At 39.2% G+C, this 21,414-nt stretch overlaps 1 protein-coding gene and 1 pseudogene across 1 annotated transcript; both read left to right on the forward strand.

Moving 5' to 3' along the window:
* The first annotated feature begins 479 nt into the window (after window positions 1-479).
* LOC114481656 (meiotic recombination protein DMC1/LIM15 homolog) lies at window positions 480-16,380 on the forward strand (annotated as a pseudogene).
* A 1,076-nt stretch (window positions 16,381-17,456) lies between these two features.
* LOC114481854 (forkhead box protein J1-B-like) lies at window positions 17,457-20,864 on the forward strand. The gene is made up of 4 exons (XM_028476912.1): window positions 17,457-17,577; window positions 18,989-19,194; window positions 19,829-20,006; window positions 20,124-20,864. The coding sequence occupies exons 2-4, from the start codon at window positions 19,031-19,033 to the stop codon at window positions 20,862-20,864; spliced, it is 1,083 nt and encodes a 360-aa protein (XP_028332713.1). The 5' UTR covers window positions 17,457-17,577; window positions 18,989-19,030.
* Window positions 20,865-21,414: the final 550 nt, after the last annotated feature.

Genomic DNA, 21,414 nt, shown 5'->3' on the forward strand with positions numbered 1-21,414 from the left:
CTGTTCCAGTTAGAACTCGGCTTAATGAGCCAGGCTCTCAGGTTAAACCTGGACTTAAACCTGAGCTGGGTTTGATGAAATACCCCCAGGGGTTTTAAACCAGCAAATTCCATATGTTTTTTTTAAATTTATTTATATTTTAAGAACTTGTAGAATACTGGTACATGGAAACAAGTTAAATATGTTACCCTTGAACACCTGGAGAATTTAGCACTCATAATGAATACAATGTAAAATAATGAAAAAAAAAAGTGCAAATGTTCAATGAAACCCAGAGCAGCTTTGAGTTTAACATTTTTATGAATTTGTAAAACTTGTCACATGGACATAAAATAAATCTGTTACCCTATATGAACACACGGAGAATTTAGCACACATTATTGTGTAAATAAAATGTTTCAAGCTTCTCCTCCAGCTTTTTTTAAATTTTTTAAATTTAAAAATTTAAATTTTTTAAATTTTATTTATTTGTTGGGCGGAATGGAGAGCATGGCGATAACAGAGGCGTTTGGAGGTTGGATAATGCTTCTTTGATGGGATTATAACTGTGATGCTCAATGAACTGATCCAGTGTGTTTAAATCTCTCTGTGATACTTGTGGGGGGCGAAATTATTAGTTCATATATTTTAATCCTTAAGCCTTGGGTAACTTTCCATTGTGTGATTTTCATGTCTTCAACTTTGCTGGGTCAAACTGCCTTGTCAAAAGCACACGATATCTCCCCAAAACAATAAACGCACAAGGACGCATAGGCACTCTGTGTGCGCACTCACATGCTCACACATTCACATGTCACACACACACGCCATACACATTCATTCACACACACAAACACATAAACGCACACTCCTCCGTCTCTATGACAACCGGCAGATAACAGAACTGGTTGTTTAGACCCAAAGAACAAACTGTCTTTTCTTTTTCACCCTCTGTCCTCACCTCCTCCCTCTGCCTCTATCTCTATCTCCTGGGGGGAGGAGGGAGGGGGACTGAGGGGAATATACGTGTTGGATCAGAACTGTGTCTCACTCAATCATCGGACCTCCGGCCGGGACGGTCACTTCTTTTGTTCCATCTTGTACCTTTTTTTCTTAGTTTAGAATAAACTTTTTTTTATATAAAATCATCAATGCTTCTCCTGGACTCCATCATTCAACCAGAGCAATAAATCATGTCTCCAAATGAGGTCAACCGTAAATTCAGCCGTAACAATTGGCGATCACGAACAAGGACCATCTTCTGTCCACCCCTCGGACAGAGACTGGATCACGAACCATCGGTTGAACCTCAAACACCAATTCGGACTAAGGTAAAGCTGCCTTTATAAACATATATATATAAATTTTCATTTACATATATATTCGCTCTGTGTTGATTTTTTTGTAACCAGTCAAGCATTGTATTGATTTTCAGCTTTGATCTTGATCCTCAGCTGTTCTGTGTTTTGACAGTGAATAGAGAGAAGGGCTCAAATGGTTGAAGTTCTTTGCTTTATAATGCTGTAGGTTCCCTCTGGTTTTCTTCGGGCTCGGATATTTTGTTTAGGCATAAAATACGGCTGGTCATTATTTACTTTGGTTTTGTTCGGACACCCACAGCCTGTGAGGTCCTGACCATAGATAGACGGGCAACCAAAGTTTCCAAAACATCCCAGCGGTGCCATGATCTGAGTTCACCTCTGTACCGAAAGCAAAATAGATTAAAACCCCGAACCTAACCTAAATTGTGTTTCTGTGAATCAAACAGATGAAGAATCCAATAAACAAATAATATATGCATACGCATATACAATCTTGGTATGATGTGAACTCAGATCATGCTTTCGGTGAGTTTTACTTCTTTTTTTTGTAGTTGTTTGGCTTTAAGGCTCTCATTTTGGAGAGAGCCGGCTTTGGGTTTTTTTTTTGTTTTGTTTTTCTCTCGCAGTGAGAAGACACGTCGGCTGCTGTGTTTCTGCTTTGGTTTTCTTTTTTTTGGGTTTTTTTTTCTCTCAGAACAGTGAACACACACACACACACACACACACACACACACACACACACACACACACACACACAGACACACACACACACACACACACACACACACACACACACACACACACACACACACACACAGAGAGAGAAGGGGAGAGAAAGAGAGAGAGCCAAACACGCACGCACGCACCCACGCACAGAGAGAGAGAGGGAAGCACGCGCACGGGCGCACACGCGCACGCAAAGAGAGGCAGAGAGCCACACCCACGAGAGACACACGCACACACTCAAACAAGAGAGAGGTAGCGCCCCTCACTGGCCAGTTTAGTGAAAGGTCACATGGTGACACAACATTGTGATTTCTCACCTCTCCCCCTGCCGACAGAATAGTGCCATTACACACAGACACTATTTTTATTTTTATTTTAAATTTTATTTTGATTTCATGTTTGATGGGTTCACTCTAAAATGAATATGAGCAACACACACTCAAACACACACACACAGATGAATACAGTATTTCATTTTATTTTATTTTAATATTACTGTTATCATCATTATCATTTTTTATTATTTCAATGTTAGTTTCTGTTGGCTTTGCGGTTGCCCCTGAAGAAACGACATCTTCAATGAAAGAATGAAATCACCTTCAACTCTTATGCTAATGAAATGTCAACATCATTCAAAGGACCAAGCATCAGAAGGAAATGGACAATCAAAGGTCTGTGACCTTTCAGGACTCAAGGACTCAACTCCCATTCAGCAAAGCAATGCTGAAATAACTCGCTCAGTCCCAAGTCAACTCTTCATCGTCTATGAATGGGCCGCATGCCAATGCTGGGATTAACACATCCTGCCCCATCATCAAAGACTGAGAACCTGTGGGCGTCGGAGTGATTCGACACTCCCCCACCAATGAGTTGCGAGTTAAACGCCACGACTACTGCCTGAATGATGGGCAGCAACTGCAGACTGGTCACACGTCTGCTGGAAATCTTCACCAAAAAAGACACTGTTTCAAAAGCCACAAGGATACCAAGCCACAAGAAGTCCACCACAGCCTTTGGTGGTAGTGCTAAATCACTTTAGCCTTGAACTTTCGCATGGAGGGGGACAACTAGCAAATAGCCAACAAGCTTCTCCTTCGATAGGACAATACTAACCCCTCTATCTTCTGACTGTGCACTAGATTATTTTGTTTTCATTTATTTTCTCACACGCAGACAGACCAGACATACAGTCACACACCCACATTCATAACTATGAGAAACACAGGACCACCAGAACTTCAAACAGAACCCTTCTGTTTGTCACATGAGACCATGTGTGCCCATCATTTATCTTTGCTTTTATTTATTATGTTGCTCATTTATTTACACTGCTTTTGCCTTTATGAGAAAAGAACAAACAAAAGGGAAGAAAATAATGTTACTGATAAGGTTGTTTTTGTTTGCTTTTCTTTCATTTTATTTTCTTGTTGAGGGGAGGCCCCCCCACAATGCAAGATATGGTTACATCCACTGAAGAAAGAGCCCTCTGTTGCCTCAGCTTTTGGAGCTGAAGTTTTAATTTTTATTCTTTTATTGGCTCACACGTTTTTCTCCTTTGTTATTTCTGAACGATTCTTCTTTTTCTCTTTTGTTTTTACTCAATTTCAGGAAAATTGAGACAGAGATTGAGGACTGCAGCCTCAACCAAGTTGACATTTTGACATTTTTGACCGATACCCTCGTACACAATCTGTACCTTACCCTTTTTGAAGCTGCTTGCAACAGACAGCCTAGTTCAACATTCATTGTTTTCATTTTCATTTTGCATTTTCCCCCTTACCGCGTCGGACTGTTTGGCCGGCCCAAAGCCACTCGACAGCAGGGGGGGGGTACCAAATTTTTCCTGAGAAAAAATGTCCCATTAGTTGCTATGAGTACATAGGCAATTACTTTTCAAACAAGAAGTCCTGGTTTAATGTGCAGAAAAAGGATAAACCTTGCTAGGGAAAGCACTCTTCGGGGGATAGTGGTCCACCTGATTTGATACATGCTTGGTAACCGAATACCGTTCTGAACAAATTTCTACGTTCCCTTAGAGTGAGGGTTATTAGAGGTTGCGTGCTCCGTTCAATCTTAGAGGTGCCCAATAAAGTCCTGACAGTTGAGTTTCCCTCAGGTTGCAGACCGAGGTTGAGTTTCCTGCCGATTCAGAGGTTTTTTTCTTAGACTTCTGGAGTTTATGGTGGTTGAGTTATTCCCAAACTCTTATTCTTCAAGAGTGGAGGTTGAGTTTCCTGCTGATTCAGAGGTTTTTTCCTAGACTTCTGGAGTTTATGGTGGTTGAGTTATTCCCAAACTCTTATTTTTCAAGAGCGGTGGTTGAGTTTCCTGCTGATTCAGAGATTCTTTTTTACATTTCTGGAGACGGACAGCGGTTGAGTTTCCCCCAGGTTCGGTACCGGGGTTGAGTTTGGTTATTGTGCACGAGCGTGCGAGTTCTGCCTGATCAGCAGCTAGTAGACTGTCGGTACTGCAACGGGCAATAATCTAAGTGTAGACTCCGCAAAGGCGGAAGTAAAAAGGAGCGTACCTCTTAGTAATCAGACGATACCAGTAAAAAGCAATTAATAAACACTAAAAGGTTGCCAAGCATGAGGGGGCAATAAGAGCTCATTGACCCCGAGAGAGGAGGTGGACTGGCTATCGCCGCTGGTGGGTTAGATGAGGCCTATATTCTACTTAAACATCATGCAGCAAAACCTTGTGAATGCATGGACGTGAAAATTGAGGCATGAACGTGTGCGGTGCATGAATGACTGAATGATGACACGTTACGTATGCCTGAGAGAACCGCGTTGTGAGTGCGAATGTGCCGTGGACGTGTCATTGAGTGATTGACCGATGAATGGCTGTTTGACTACACATGTTCCTCTGTTTCACCTTCTTTTCCTCCTGGGTTCTGATGCACTAGATCTTCTCCCTGTTTTTGCCAATTATGTAGTGGGGTGTTCAGAAAACACTGCTGCTTGTTAAAAAAATTATGGTTTCAGGCCTTGGGCCTTCTAAAAAGTTTACCAGGTTTTAAAGGTTTTTTTCTGGGTGTTTAAAAACACCAAACGACATTTTTTATATATGATACCACTTTCAGTGGAATGACTGGCTTTGACCTTGACTGACCTTACTGTTCATGTTCAGTGTCCATGTTTTTGTTGTTATATGTGTATACTCATTGTTGTGTGCACTTGTCTATGTCTTCGTCTTAGTTGTTGTTATTGTGTCGTTTTTTTCCAATATACAGGCCGCCGGCTGTATACTCAAAGGGGACGAATCAAATCCAACTAAAGAAAAGAGATATATTAAATTATCCAGTTAAGTCTTAATGTTTTCCTCTCTTTCTGTTTCTGAGTGTTTCCTAACAGACAATGCCACCGCCTTCTCGACTCCGATCCTGCCTCCCCCAGCCGCCATGCCTGGTCACTGCTTCTTATGATGAAGGATGAGAATTAAAGGGAAGTATTGTCCATAACTGTAACTGGGAAGCAAAGGGGAAATAGATTGAAATAGACACGTGACAATATGACATATTGTGGATGTTCTAACATAATATCTATTCCAGAGACTACAGAGACTTCCAATCCAACTGCGAAAGTGGGGACAGATCTTCAAATTTCCAAAGGGAGCGTGCAGTTGACCCTGGCTTTGACCTTTTAAGGCTGAGGAGGAGGAGGTCGAGGAGGTTGGAGGGCACAAAGGCAGGCGGACACAAGAGAGAGGAAAACGGAGACACATCCAAAATGATCAGATAAGTGATTTTCCAATGATATTTATCATATGGTTTTAAGAATCCAAATGTATTCTTATGTAAAAAAAATGGAAGGGAGCGGGCCAACGTCCCTCTGATTTCTTGATTTATATTTTATCATAGGAAAATAATATACCCCAAAACCCTCCAACCATTTTCTTCTTGTTCCAACAGCACTTAGCGTGCAAGACCATAAAACACCTTCACTGGGTGTAGACACTTTTAAGGGAAAAATTAAGTGTTCTCAACATTGGGTTGGTGGCCCAATCTGGGTCGCCTGAGATTTAAAAAGGGTCCTCCTGAAATTTTTGATAATTGATTGAAATAAGAGTTTAAAGTAAAGTAACTTCCAAGCATTTAAAGAAGCTCTCCAAACCGTGCTGGGGCTCGTCACCCTTACGAATGGGATAAATACAGAGAGCAAAAGACAATATGATTGTTCGACTCAACTTAACTTTAATTCTGTCTAACCTTAAAGGGCCAATAATCTTGCTTAACTCTAACTCAGACACAGAATAGGAGACACTTTTGCCACCAATTGACCTTCAAAATTAAGTAAATTACATCTCAAATAATTAAGGCTGGGCGATATATCGATTTTATCTATTAAGTCGAATTTAACGTTTAGGGGGATTTCTTTTTAATGAAAATCGATTTTCTCTTTAACTTCCGCGACCGACGCTCCCCTTGGGCTTCCGTAGTTAAGAGTGGGATCAGCCCCCCCGCCTTTTCCTTACAGCTACACAGACATCATGGCCGTGAACAGGGAAGAGCTCGTTCAAAAGAAAGGCACAGGTACATCCGTTGTTTGGAATTGGTTCGCGTTTTCAGTGTCAGACGCAGAACAAATAACGCCACATTGCAAAGTGTGCTTAAAAGCTATTGCTACCAAAGGTAGCAGCACTACAAACTTGTTCCAGCATCTTAAACAGAAGCATGCAGCCGAGTGGGAGGTATGTGCCTCTCAACGAAACGAACAGGACCGCAGTTCAAACAAGCCCGCTAAAAAACAAACTACAGTCTTGGAAAGTTTTTCGAACTGTATCCCCTATGACAAGAAAGGGCCCCGGTGGAAAGCAATCACAGATGCAGTGGCGAAATATATTGCAGGAGGTATGGTACCCATATACACAGTGGAAAAGCCGTGGTTTATTAGGATGCTAAAAGTTGTCGACCCCAGGTATGCGCTACCAAGCCGCAAATATTTTGCCGAAGTTGCATTGCCTCGCCTGTACAACAGTACTCGTGAAAAGATCGCTAGAGAGCTGGAGGGGGTGTCGTTTTACTCCGCCACAACGGACCTGTGGTCCAGTCGAACGATGCAGCCCTATATGAGTTTGACGGTGCATTTTATTGACAACTGGACTCTGCGAAGCGTCTGCCTTCAAACAGCCTACTTTCCCGAGGACCATAAAGGTGAAACAATTGCGCACGGGCTAAAAGATGCACTGAGCTCCTGGAACCTTGATGAAAAACGACTCACCTGTATGACAACGGACAGCGGCACCAACATCATAAAAGCTCTGAGAGTCAACGAGTGGCCCAACCTCCAATGCTTTGGACATAAACTGCACAATGCAATAGGTAAGAGTCTAATGGCTATGCATTCAAATGATGTTTGTTTTTTTACATACATGATCAGAACAGCTCAATTAATGCATTCTCTGATGCATGAATTATTCAACACTTTTGTTTATTTTCACTATTATTGGACTTTTTATTTTATTTATGTAGCTTCATCTATTTTATGAAAATATGAATAAAATGGCATGTTCTCCTAGCTTTTTATTATAAAATCCTTTAAAAATATTGCTGCATAATTTTCTTTTCCTGGTTTTCCTGTCCTGATATATTAGATTTTAAACTATCTACTTTTCAGTGAGTGGGCAGTGTATTGAATGACTCACTAATGTCCAGTGAAGTGGTTAATTTGCTAATTTACCATCCTGACCCATGCAGATACTCGAAAACAGCCTTTAGGTGGACACTAGTGGACACTATGCATTAAAGGTAGGGCTGGGCGATATATCGAATATACTCGATATATCGCAGCTTGTAGTCTGTGCGGTGTTGAAAATGACCATACCGTTAAACTCGCGGACTTTTTTTTTTTTTTTTTTTTTTTTAAATATCTTAGTGACATTATGCAGAAAAGGTGCACTTAAATTTAGTGTTGTTTTGAAATGTCATCTTAATGACAACATGCACAAAAGGGCACTATTTGTTTTAAAATATTGTAGTGGCATTATGTACAAAAAGTGCACTTTAATTTTGTGTTTTGAAATGCCATGTGAGTTGCATCCTGCACTAATGTCTTGTTTTGAAATGTCTCTGTGACAATTTTGCACAGAACGTGCACTTTCTGTTGACAATTTTATGTTTGAGCCACTCACTGTTTAATAAATACAGTTATGTCAACTTTGACTTAGTTGTGATATCCCCTTTTTTGCATGAAAGTTTAAAATTGGCATATATTAATGCAGTATGATCAAGAATGTTTTAATGTAGACATATAGAATCATCATACTGGTGTGATTTTGTGCATCAAAGTGTTAATTCAAGGGTAATGCAAAATATCGAGATATATATCGTGTATCGTGACATGGCCTAAAAATATCGCGGTATTTAAAAAAAAGGCCATATCGCCCAGCCCTAATTAAAGGGTTAATGCAATTTTATGAAATAAAAAATTAATCATAATGGTGTGTATGTGTGTGTGTGTCCACGTGTGTGGGTACGCCTTCAGTGTGCATTAAGAATGTGGAAATGTGAAAAAGACTTGTTTTGACAATGCTGTGTTTTCTTTCTTTCTTTATTATACAGAGAATGGTGTGAAGGACCCGCGAATCGATCGTGCCATTGGAGTTTGTAAAAAGGCAGTTGCTGCCTTTTCCTATAGTTGGATAAAAAGAAGAGAGATGGGTGAAGTACAGGCTGAGCTTGGTCTACCCACTCATCAGCTGGTAACAGAGTCCCCGACAAGATGGGGTTCACGTCAAAAAATGATTGAGAGATTTCTTGAACAGGAGAAGGCCATAGTTCGTGTCCTGGGGTCCGACAAGAAAAGCCGTCATCTTGTGCCCACTTGGCAAGATATTGAGGTTTTAGAGTCTGTAAATAAAGCTGTCAAACCACTCCAAGAATTTACAGACGCCCTGTCCAGGGAGGCTTATGTCAGTGTCTCCTACATTAAACCGGTGCTGCATTTGTTCAAAACAAATCTCCTACAGCCAGTGGAGGAGGACACTGAACTCACTAAGACAATAAAAATAAACATAATGCGGTACCTTGATGACAAATACAGTGACCCTGTGAAGAATGAACTTTTGGATATGTCCTCACTGATGGACCCCAGGTTCCGTACCACCTACATTGACCCAGACAAGGTGGAACAGGTCAAGAAAAGAGCCGTCACTGAGCTGATGTCTCTGCCTGCTGAGAAAATCAAACCACAGCAGCCTGGTCCTGCTGTGCATGTGTGCCAAAGAGAAGCACAGTCTCCACCCAATAAGAAAATGGCTTTAGCTGCTTTCTTCAAGAAGAAAGTGCCAGAACCAGAGCCATCTTCTCACCAATCAGAGGCACTGAAAGTAGAGACAGAACTGGCAACCTACCTACTGACCCCTGAGGTAGACTCAGACACTGAACCACTTCCGTGGTGGAAGCGTCACGAACCAAACTTCCCAAGGCTCAGTAATCTGGCCAAAAAATACTTGTCTGTCCCTGCAACAAGTGCCCCATCAGAGAGGCTTTTCAGTGTGGGAGGGGGCATTGTTACATGTAACCGGGCATGCCTCAAGCCAGAGGTAGTAGACAGGCTTGTCTTCCTGGCTAAAAATGCATAAATGAAGAATGAAACTAAAGTAATGGATGCAGATTTTTTATTTTGTTTACAATTTCAGGGATTCAGGAAAACTGTTTAAAGTTTTGTTTGCACTTTATGAATACAACTGCTGTTTTTGTATTCTAATTTTGTCATTTTTGCTACATTTATTTGACAAAAAATGGACACACAATTTTATTTATATTTTAAGTTATTTTGAAGGTGCATTGTGTCACTATAAGTTACATGTAACTGGGCATGCCTCAAGCCAGAGGTAGTAGACAGGCTTGTCTTCTTGGCTTAAATGCATAAAAGAAGAATGTTAAACTAAAGTAATGGATGCAGGTTTTTTCATTTTGTTTACAATTTCAGGGATTCAGGAAAACTGTTTAAAGTTTTGTTTGCACTTTATGAATACAACTGCTGTTTTTGTATTCTAATTTAGTCATTTTTGCTACATTTATTTGACCAAAAAGGGACACACAATTTTATTTATATTCTAAGTTATTTTGAAGGTGCATTGTGTCATTGTACGTGAAGTTATTAGAAAACTGATAAGCTGCATTTTCACTCTTTCCAATGGCAGGGCCTGCTATGTCGTTTACAAGCATGTTTTAAGGCTTGTTTCCTGTTGCCCCAAGGGGAAATGTAGATTAAACTGCATAAAGGAAAATCAGAACAAAATAAAGAGCACATTTGTTTTGAGCAATTTCTTTGTGAGTTGTAGTTTGTTTTTAAATAGAAAAAAATTAATTGATTAAAATCGAAAATTGGGTTTGGTATGGAAAAATCGGAGATTTTTTTTTAAAGCCATATCGCCCAGCCCTACAAATAATAATTATGAGGGAAAATAATGAAATAAATGAACTGCTCTATAAAAGAATTAGGCTATGTAATTAGGTGTGGAGTGTTAACGTTATTCAGAATAAATAAAGGATAGAATAAGATTTTTCCTTCACAAATAAGAGATAGCAAAGAAAAATAAAACAAACAATTTAAATAAATAAATAACATTATTTATTTATTTGGTTAAACTCATTTAGCTTTCTCACATCTCCATGTCTCCCAATTGTATGTATTCATCTTGAGAAGACATGTAACCACACTCCACACTCGTCCGACTTGCATGTCCTTCTCCGTCCGACTTGCATGTCCTTATAAACAGTGGTTCTCAAATTGTTGCTTCTCACCAGGTAAGTAGACGTACCACAGATAATCACTGCAACTCCAGCTATGCTTCTTCTTGCTCCAGGAAAAGAATTAATACTTCCTGCTTTCCTTTCAGCCTCATATTTTCCCACTCGCATGCGAATGCTACAGATAACATTGAGCTAGCTCACTAACCCACACCTAACCATTGTGTGATTGTGCAGCAGCACCTTTCAGGATCTGAAAAGCTCTCAGATCCTGACCTCTGACCTCTGACCTGTCTCTGCGTTCCTGGCCATACTAACTATTCATTTAGTTAGTTAACTAACCCTAACACCCCTCATCTACAACGCCGACCTAGAAATGAACGACCGAAGGTGGACCGACACTTTCCGAATTCAACTTACGACCCACACGGCAGTGAAGGTCGCGGAGCGAGCCACGTGGATTCACGCATCACACTCCAGGAAGGTGCCAACAACACCACTGATCGTGGAACCGCAGTAAGGAGCGTTTCCTCTTTTCTGGATTAGGAGCAGTGTTTTGAGGAGCCTTTGTTTGCCTTGAAAGTTGCAACGAAAGGCAGAAAAAAAGACCCCGGGGTTACAAGCTAATCTAACGGGGCATATGGTCTGTTGAAACCTTTGAAATCTAACCTTGAGGACATCGTGGGAGATCACAAGCATTTTCCCGCTGTGATTGAAGAGGTCACGAGCCCCTCTGTTTATGCCCCAGGAGCAGGCTGGAATTATGCCACTATTCTGTCGTTTCATGTTCTGGCCATCGATTGGCACGATGGTCCTGTCCGCAATTCCAGTACTCCTCTGGCTCCTGGCCTCTAGGGGGACAATCGAGGACACTGGACTTGAACCAATGAATGCAAGTGTTGTTCCTAATGAATGCTTCTTTTTACAGGGTGACTAATGCAAGCAGAAATAAACGTTGGATAAACAACATCGTCCTCCACAACACTTTAGCTGCGACCAATGTCACTCATCCGGTTTTCACGAACACCTGGTACCGATACGCGCACTATCAAGCCTATCCAACTGTTTTTGTTCTTACATGCCTGTGTCATCAACACACCCCCGCTTAACCGCGATACCAATGGATGCTTTCGACTCCTTTTGTTATTTGTCTCACTATAACTTCGGCATGGGGGACCCCAACCGTTGTTCTAAACCGCCAGTAAAAAACTGACTACACTACGCGATGACACATCTTCCGCTATGTATGTAGATTACACGCGATCCACACTTTTTTCCCTTCTGTTTCGCCAGAAACGGAACTCGCAATTTTACTTAGTCCTGAATGCGACACCGCACATAATTCGCACACATGTGCCCACGTTCATACACCCGGGACTAATAGCTTTCATCCACACGACGATCTGGGGTACGGCTGCGCGTCGAAACCTTAGAATACAGGTTTAAGTCCTTCGTTAACGCGTCATTTTTGGCCCTTACTGGCCTCTCGGGGGGAAATCACGAATATACGCTTAATGGTCCCATGAAGTAGAATGGTCCTAGACCTACAGACCGTGGCCAAAGGAGGCGTTTGCGCAATGGTAGGTGCATCTTGCCACGCGACGCCATGAACAAAGACCGCCACGTCCTATAACCCTTCCGCCGCCGGAAGCCCAGCCTGAAGTGTTTATGATGAGTGTTTTTGATGTCTCAGATGATGACTCTGCTTACTGATGACACCTACATATGTTTTTGTTGCTGTGCTGTGCTGACATTTATACCATGTGTGTTTTTTGCTACTAGTGATATATATATATATATATATATATATATATATATTCCATATTCATTGATTACCAATGATGTTAGTTGCTAAGGATATTTGATTTTATTGTGCAGATGGTCTTGTCTCACGTAATATTCATTATGTATTCATGGGGTTCTTTGCCTTCTCCTCCTTTTTCTTGCTCCGACTTTGAGGGATGCCTGTGTCCCCTGGGAAAAAAAAATAAAAAATAATGCTTATATCCATAGTGTTATAACGGTGTCAATATCATTAGTCCTACGGACCATGAGGTTGCGCTAGAATTACACTAATTTTGATTAATGTTTTATGTGTTTTGGGCTGTGCTAAAGTTAAACAACTTACTAACTAATTTCGTTTTTTTTTGTGTTGGACTTTGTCCAAAAAGAGTGGATTGTGGGGGGCGAAATTATTAGTTCATATATTTTAATCCTTAAGCCTTGGGTAACTTTCCATTGTGTGATTTTCATGTCTTCAACTTTGCTGGGTCAAACTGCCTTGTCAAAAGCACACGATATCTCCCCAAAACAATAAACGCACAAGGACGCATAGGCACTCTGTGTGCGCACTCACATGCTCACACAGTCACATGTCACACACACACGCCATACACATTCATTCACACAGACAAACACATAAACGCACACTCCTCCGTCTCTATGACAACCGGCAGATAACAGAACTGGTTGTTTAGACCCAAAGAACAAACTGTCTTTTCTTTTTCACCCTCTGTCCTCACCTCCTCCCTCTGCCTCTATCTCTATCTCCTGGGGGGAGGAGAGAGCGGGACTGAGGGGAATATACGTGTTGGATCAGAACTGTGTCTCACTCAATCATCGGACCTCCGGCCGGGACGGTCACTTCTTTTGTTCCATCTTGTACCTTTTTTTCTTAGTTTAGAATAAACTTTTTTTATATAAAATCATCAATGCTTCTCCTGGACTCCATCATTCAACCAGAGCAATAAATCATGTCTCCAAATGAGGTCAACCGTAAATTCAGCCGTAACATACTTTATCTTTCAGAGTTTCGCACAGGGAAGACACAACTGTCTCACACACTTTGTGGTGAGTGAGGAGCTTCTTTGTTAGTTAAGCTTTGAAAAAAAAAAAAAAAAACCTTTAAATTAAATATTGTAAATACTTTTTGGTTTAGTAACTGCTCAGCTGCCAGGAGAGGACGGCTACTTGGGTGGAAAAGTCATCTTCATCGACACAGAGAACACCTTGTATCCTATTTTAAATCAAAGAGAATAGTTGTTGGTGTGTATTTCGTGTTTGATTGAGTATACAATACAATCAAAAGCAGTATTATTAACCTCTAGTCAACTGGTTCTCAACCTTGGGGTCTGGAGACACTGGGCGGGGGTCACCATATGCCTTCAAGAAACTAAGAATATTTATTCAACAATTTGAGCCCATTTTTTCTTATTTTTACCCTTTTTTTGCAACGACACCAAACTTGCCATATTTTAACCAACTTTATCACTTTTTCTTGCCATATTTTTGCTCCGTTTAATGCATTTTTGCTACATTACTCTTATTCCTGCCACTTTTCTATCAAATTTCAATACCTTTTCTGCACACTTTTCCACTTTCAAGACATTTTCAGCACTTATAAATCCTTCCCACCTAATGTCACATATCTTGACCCATTATTGTCACTTTTAACCTCTTTTCACCACATTTCATGCTTATTTTCACCAATTTAACCACATTCACACTATGTCATGCCCATTATTTGCCAGTTTAAACAAAGTGTCTGCCACTTTTAAGCCAATATCGACACTTTGAACCCTTTTTACCACTTTTTGTGTTCGTTTTTGGCCAATTTGAAACTTTTAATCAATTTCCATCCGTCCATTTTCAGACCCGCTTGTTCCTGTTTTTCTGGGTCGTGGGGTTCTGCTGGTGCCCACACTGGGCGTAAGGCAGGGGTACACCCTGGACAGAGCGCCAGTCCATCACAGATTTTAAAAATCAATTTCTGTGGTTTTTAAAATCCCATTTCACCATATTTTTACACCACTTTTAACCCACTTTATTTCTGATTTAAACAAGGATTTACATGTTTAAGATGACTATGTACTATGGTACAAATAATAATAAACTTCCTGGATACCAGTGGATATTATTCAGATAAATAAATAAATGTGGTTATCACAGATTCATCGAACAATGGACCATCATTTAGCAGATTTAATGGATGTGCCCCAAAGAGTTCTCCTTTACCCCCCTTATAGATGGCCCAGTCTCCACATGACTGTTCTTCAATGTTCATGTCTGTGTTCAACCACCTTCAGGTATAGTGGGGGCCCCGGGGTTTCTGGAACCTATATTTTGGGGGTCATGGGCTGAAAAGGTTGAGAACCACTGCTCTAGTCTGTGATTTATCGACCTTGACGTGTTCCTGTTCCAGTCGTCCTGACAGACTGAGAGAAGTTGCTGACAGGTTCAATGTGGACCACGACGCTGTGCTGGACAATGTGCTTTATGCACGTGCCTATACTAGTAGGAGCTTGTAGAAGTGTATTTACACTAATATTTGACAGTCAAACATTGCTCAGATTGGTTGAAATGTGGCTCTGATCTCAGGTGAACACCAGATGGAGCTGCTGGACTTTGTGGCAGCCAGGTTTCATGAAGAAGGAGGAGTTTTTAAACTGCTGGTGAGTTCTTAAAAGTGAAGGTATTTGTGCGCTCTCACCTCTGACCTTTGCCTCTTTCTTTTTGTCCTCCTCTTGTTTAGATTATTGACTCCATCATGGCTTTGTTCAGAGTTGACTTCTCTGGTCGAGGAGAGTTGGCTGAACGGCAGCAGAAACTTGCTCAGATGCTGTCGAGGCTGCAGAAGATTTCTGAAGGTTTTGATCTAAAATGTGCCTTTGTGTGTGTGTATGTATGTGTATATACATATATATATATATAATAATGTATAATACAGGGTACCCGCAGATCCTTAAAATGTTTTAAACAGTGGGACTTTGCGCGTCATGCTTGTAGCAACTTTTAACAAAATGGGGAAATGTAAATTTCATTAAAATGACCTGTCAAACAAAGATTTTTCGAAATGTTTTTTTTTTTTTTGTATTTTTGTTTTATAGATTTCATCTTGTGTGTTTTGAAGGGTGATTTAGATTACTTTAGTTTAATTGTTTTAGTTTTTTGTGTGTGTCAGTAAATCAGAGATTTTATTCCCTACCTCGTTGTTGTGCTTCGTGCATTTTATTTTTTGTTTAAATTATGTATATATATATATATAATAAACAATTTTGTTATTTAAGCTCATTTATTGATTTTATTGATTCAGTCATGTACCAAAATCCATTTAAATTGCAAAATGTTGTCTCTCGTGTCAAATACTGTTGTGAGATTAATTTATTACAGAGTCTCTAATTAATTACAATATTTTTTAAACGAGTCCCACCTCTAATAGATAAAATGTTTTTTACCTGGACATATTCAGTATCTTCCTAAATTAATTCACCCTCATGTTTAATCTTGTGGTTGTGTTTTATTCCCTCAGAGTACAACGTGGCTGTGTTTGTGACAAATCAGTTTTTGGTTCCTTCAGTAACATATTATTTGTTCTAAACACAATGCTATTTGTGTTTGGTGTGTGTGTGTGTGTGTGTGTGTGTGTGTGTGTGTGTGTGTGTGTGTGTGTGTGTGTGTGTGTGTGTGTGAATAGTCCCAACATGCCAGAAAACGAAGCCACCTTTGCCATCACGGGAGGAGGAGTCACTGATGCCAAAGAGTGACAAAGCTTCCAGTATCATCTTAATGTTCTACGCTCACCTATTTAATGTGTTTGTTGTTATTTATTGAGTTTCTGTACTGAAGTGATTCATTCTACGGTGGTCATTGTAATACAATGCTGTGTTTTAAAATATTAAAGTATATTAAAACAAATGTGTTGTTAATTTTACAGTTAAATTCTGACAATAACACTAAATTAGAATATGTTTGTAATTGTTATATTGGTAACACTTTATAATAACCATCTATAAAGAGTAATTAATGGTAAATAGATAATTAATTAACCTTTAGTTAATAGTTATAGTTAATGTCTTAATTATTTGTAATGCTATAATTGATGTCATATTAACAGTTTATTGATGCACACATTTCATACACTTTATAAAGTGTTCGTTAATAATTAACAGGATTAGTAAACCTTGATTATGGTTCATAAACATTGCAGAGACACATGGACCAGATATTTGTTTATGGCTTATAAATGTTTTATAAAGCATTATTATTTGGTTAAATATTATAAAATTAAAACTGTAGATTATAATCCTTTACTAATGCTTTATAAAGCATCTATAAGCATGTTTTAGATAGATAATTAATACTTTAATAATTGGCTTATAAACTGTCTACAATCATTGTCTGGATGGTTATTATAAAGATGTTTATAATACTTTGTAAATGGTTAATAAACACTGTGTAGAGCATCATAAACATTAGTTGGATGGTCATTATAAAGTTGAATTGATGTTTATAAAATTTTAACAATTGCTTCATACATGCTTTATAAACTATTTAAATATATGTTAATGAATATTACAAAGTTGCGACTAATTATTGTAATATTTATAACTAATGAATTATTAACTAACCCTAACCCAGATAACCTGGTTATGATAGAGTGGAACAAATGGTGAATTAGTTTATTGCAAGTCTTGCCTTTATTTATTCATTTTTAGCAACACTGCTAATGACTTCCACAGATTCAAGATTTTTTAACCCCCAAAATACTTTTTTTAAGCTAAAAGTGCTACATTAGCCCCGCTCAGAATCATGCATTATTTTGAATTTCCCACGAGTGACAGTTGAGCCAAAACCAGGCGGTATCGCTTTAAATGCAGCTCATTGTTTACAGGTAGTCATGGTAACGCATGGTAAAAGTTGAAAGACAAAAAGATTCTACCGCAGTGTGAGTTCTACAGCTGGACCTACAACAGTGAAAGCACTAAAGACTCTCAGATACGACTAAAGGAGGTCTAATATCATTAAAACCAGTCCGTAAACATTGACCAGCAGAGGTCAGCAGTGACCAAGGTTTGTGACCAAAGCTTTTTAGTAATATTGTCAACTTTAATGATTAATTAGTGATATTCCTGAATCACGTTAGTAAAAACCGCTGGATTTGTAATATTGTAAATATGGCTATGTATTCAGATAAATTCCTGAATCTAGTAAAAATTAAAATACTGTTTGTTTTTAAATATTGACATATTAGTTATAATCCAGTGTGTGTTAAAGTTTTTAGATTTAGATATAAATGTATCATTTAGATTTAACTTTACATTTAGATTTAACTTTACATTTAGATTTAACTTTACATTTAGATTTAACTTTACATTTAGATTCAACATTTATATTAAGATTCAACATTTACAATTAGATTTATTTTTCATGTGTACATATTTTTTTTTAGCAATGATAGAACATGCTGTTTTTCATGAATTTGTCTCTCAAATGAAAGAAAAAATGAACTAAATGTGAGGAAAGTGAGCTAAATGTTTAAAATATGTCGGCTATGAAACAGTGACCAAGTTTCTTTGCTACCGGACTCAAAACGCCCTCACTTTCTTCTTCTTGTGTACACTAGTGCCCCATTTTTCAAATGACTACTCCTCCGTTAGTTCTTGTTAGATCGAGATGCAGTTTGGTATGAAAACTTTATGAATGACTATGATGAGACGCTCACCGCCCTTTTTTTTTCTTTAAATGGGGCCCGGGGGCCCACCCCCCATTTCCAGTAATTTCAAAATGTATGGGAACATATTAGTGTGATATATCATTTCAAAGGTAATTCAGTGTAGATTATGATTATGCCTCGCATAATTCAATTAGGGGCCCACTCCCCTTTTTTTCGGTAATTTCCATTAAAGTCGTTTTCTCATTTATTTGTGAGTCAAATAATGCGACAGTTGGTGGTACCAAATCATTGACATATATCAATATATGAATGGGGCCTATTACTCCGTATGTGCCACGGGGGCACAAGGGGGTCCCACTTTTTTAAAATGACTACTCCTCCATTAATGCTCGTTGAATCGGGCAGTAATTTCACATGGATATTCTATGAGCGGATGTCAACAGCCTCTAGGAGACCTTTTTGAACCAGTAATTTCTAAACTTATTGGAACATAGTCATGTGATATATTGTTTCAAAGGCAATTCAACGTAGATTACTATTTCACGTCACACAATTTCATTTGTTTTATTCAGTGGAACCGAGTCATTTAACTGAATTCTTGGGAACGTGGGACGTGCTATTTGGCGCGGGTCGCGGACCCGGCCATAGTTCAGCAGAACTTGTTACATTAATCACCACATAAAACTGACTAAAGACTAATGTGTTCTGACCTCATTGTTCTGGTTAAGAACCAAGCTGCAGCAAACTGCTATTTTTCTATGTGTTTTTTTATTGTTGATTTTTCCACTCTTTCATTTTCCATGCCAGTTTGAACATCTTCAGTCACAAACCAAGATAACGGTCTCGACAATGCCTAAAGCTAAAAGGTTTAAGGCAAACAGGGTGGAGATGTACCCAAAGGATCAGGTCCAGGGGTCCAAATCTACCCCCCTTGATGACAGCCTGACCAGCCTCGACTGGCTACAGAACTATTCCATCCAGATCTCAGACCCACATCGGCCCAGCGTCCCCGAGTGAGTTTACATAATTGACTTTGTAATTGTAATTGCCATAAAAATTCTATAAAAATTAATTAATTATATTTTTAATTATATTTTAACGCAAAACTGGGGATTTATGTTACAGTTCTATGTTCAGCTCTACACATAGTTAATTATTAAAATAATTAATAATTTCATTTCAAGCTTTCTCAGATTTTATGATTTGAAAAAAAATGAAACAGGGGACATACTGACAAAAAAAGGCTCAAGTGGCCACACCAAAAATATTAAAACATGTATTTTCATTGATGAGGAAGTTTAACAAAATAACCAATAGATATGAAATAAATTAGATATTTGTTTTTAGTGTATTTTACAGCAGATTTAGGACCAGTTATCATAAGAGATGCTAACAGAAAGCTAACACAAGAGGAAGGTTAACTTTTATTAGGTTATTTATTACAGTCTCAGTAATTGTGATTAATTGTAATTGAACTTTAGTAATTTAATATGTAATTGCAATTGACTTTCTGAGATTAAAAAAATAATTGCAATTTAATTGTAATTGGAAAAAATGCTGGTCACTGTAATTGTAATTTCATTGTAATTGAATACGGGTAATTGAAAACAGAATTCTAACTGAAAAATGTAATTGACCCCAACCCAGGTACCCTCTGGAGGTGGACTACAAGACCAACCCCAAAGCCAAACCACCTCATTCCCACGCTTCTCTCATCTACAAGGCCATGCAGGCCAGCGGACAATCCAAAGTCACTTTGTCCACCATCTATGAGTGGATAGAAGAGAATTTCTGCTACTACAGACACGCAAAGCCCACCTGGCAGGTAACTGACACCCACTTTTATTATTTATGAGTGTCCATCTCCCTTCATGTCTCATTTACTCATATTTGCTCAATGGCTTTGTAATAAAATCTTGCTTTTATTGTGTCTTTGTTACAGAACTCTATTCGTCACACTTTGACCTTCAACAAGTGCTTCAAAAAGGTCCCTCGACAGAAAGGTGAGCCCGGCAAGGGAGGGTTCTGGCAAATCGACCCAGAGCATTCAGACATGTTTGACCATTGGATCCTCAGACGTAGGAAACTGCCAGAGAACCATTATAGAACGCTGCTAAGGAACAAACTTTTTCAGGGTTATCAGGGCACTACAAGCACTTCTGTTCATGGAGTTGTGCGTCCTGAACAGAAGCCCCTGTCATCTACAGAAAACAGAGAGACCACGGGGTCTACAGGGACACCACTTGATTATGACATTGTAGCAGCAGCTTGTAAAGACATTATTGGTGGGGATTGTAGCACCTGGAAGGATTTGGAAAGCACCGCTGCTGTTGGGGTTCTGGAACCAACAGGAGAGCAGGCAAGGTGGTGGGAAGGAGGAGGAGATGTGATGAACCACTACCTATCCTACGGCTACATGGACATGTGCACCACCACCATGGAAGGCACAGGAAACCAAGCAGAGCTCCAAATGCCTCTGCAGGATCTCCATCAGCATCAGGACCAACAGCATTTGGTGCATCTGGATGAGTCCTCGGTGAAATTATCTGAGCAACCATGCGTGGAGGTCACAGTGGTGACAGAGAACGTACCTCCAACCCTGGATCAAGGCTTTGGTGTGAGTGAGGGCGTCTTCACAGCTACCTGTGACCTTCCACCACCAACAACACTGACTGTCCTATAATCCTCCTATATAATACAATCCTCCTCAGAATACGTGTAATATGAATATATTGTAGCACTCAGCATCCCACTCACTCATAACCCAATCCCATTGCCATGACAGTCATGACAATAACATCTTTTTTGATCTTCAATAAATATGTTGTTCATTATTTTCATTTGTCTTTTGATATTAATTTTTGTGAACTTTGTTTATATTTAGTTATCCTCATTTATATTGAATGTGTGCTAAATAAATACATGAAATAAAATGAAACAACTCACATGGACATTTCTTCCATAACCTGCTTTGCTCCCTGGGACTGTAAATATTTTTTTTACTCTTTCACTGAAAATCAAGGATGATGACATCACACCAACACAGCTCACCCTAAAAAATGACACAATGAAGGACAGGCTGAAGACACAGTCTTTCTTATTCCTTTGATTATTGTATTTAAAGCTAATGTTTTCTGAAATGTGGGATTAAATAACACATTATTACTGAATGGTAATAATCAATGAAAGGAAAACTTTACGTCTGAATATATTGGCTTAAATATATAATAGTG

This window comes from Gouania willdenowi, chromosome 19 (genome assembly GCF_900634775.1).
Source record: "Gouania willdenowi chromosome 19, fGouWil2.1, whole genome shotgun sequence".
Lineage (NCBI taxonomy): Eukaryota > Metazoa > Chordata > Actinopteri > Blenniiformes > Gobiesocidae > Gouania > Gouania willdenowi.

Excerpts from the sequence above, each read along its gene's own strand:
- LOC114481854 (XM_028476912.1), top strand. The coding sequence starts at position 19,031 with ATGCCTAAAGCTAAAAGGTTTAAGGCAAACAGGGTGGAGATGTACCCA. Across the intron at positions 19,195-19,828 it reads CATCGGCCCAGCGTCCCCGA|GTACCCTCTGGAGGTGGACT; the intron begins GTGAGTTTACAT and ends ACCCCAACCCAG. Across the intron at positions 20,007-20,123 it reads ACGCAAAGCCCACCTGGCAG|AACTCTATTCGTCACACTTT; the intron begins GTAACTGACACC and ends TCTTTGTTACAG.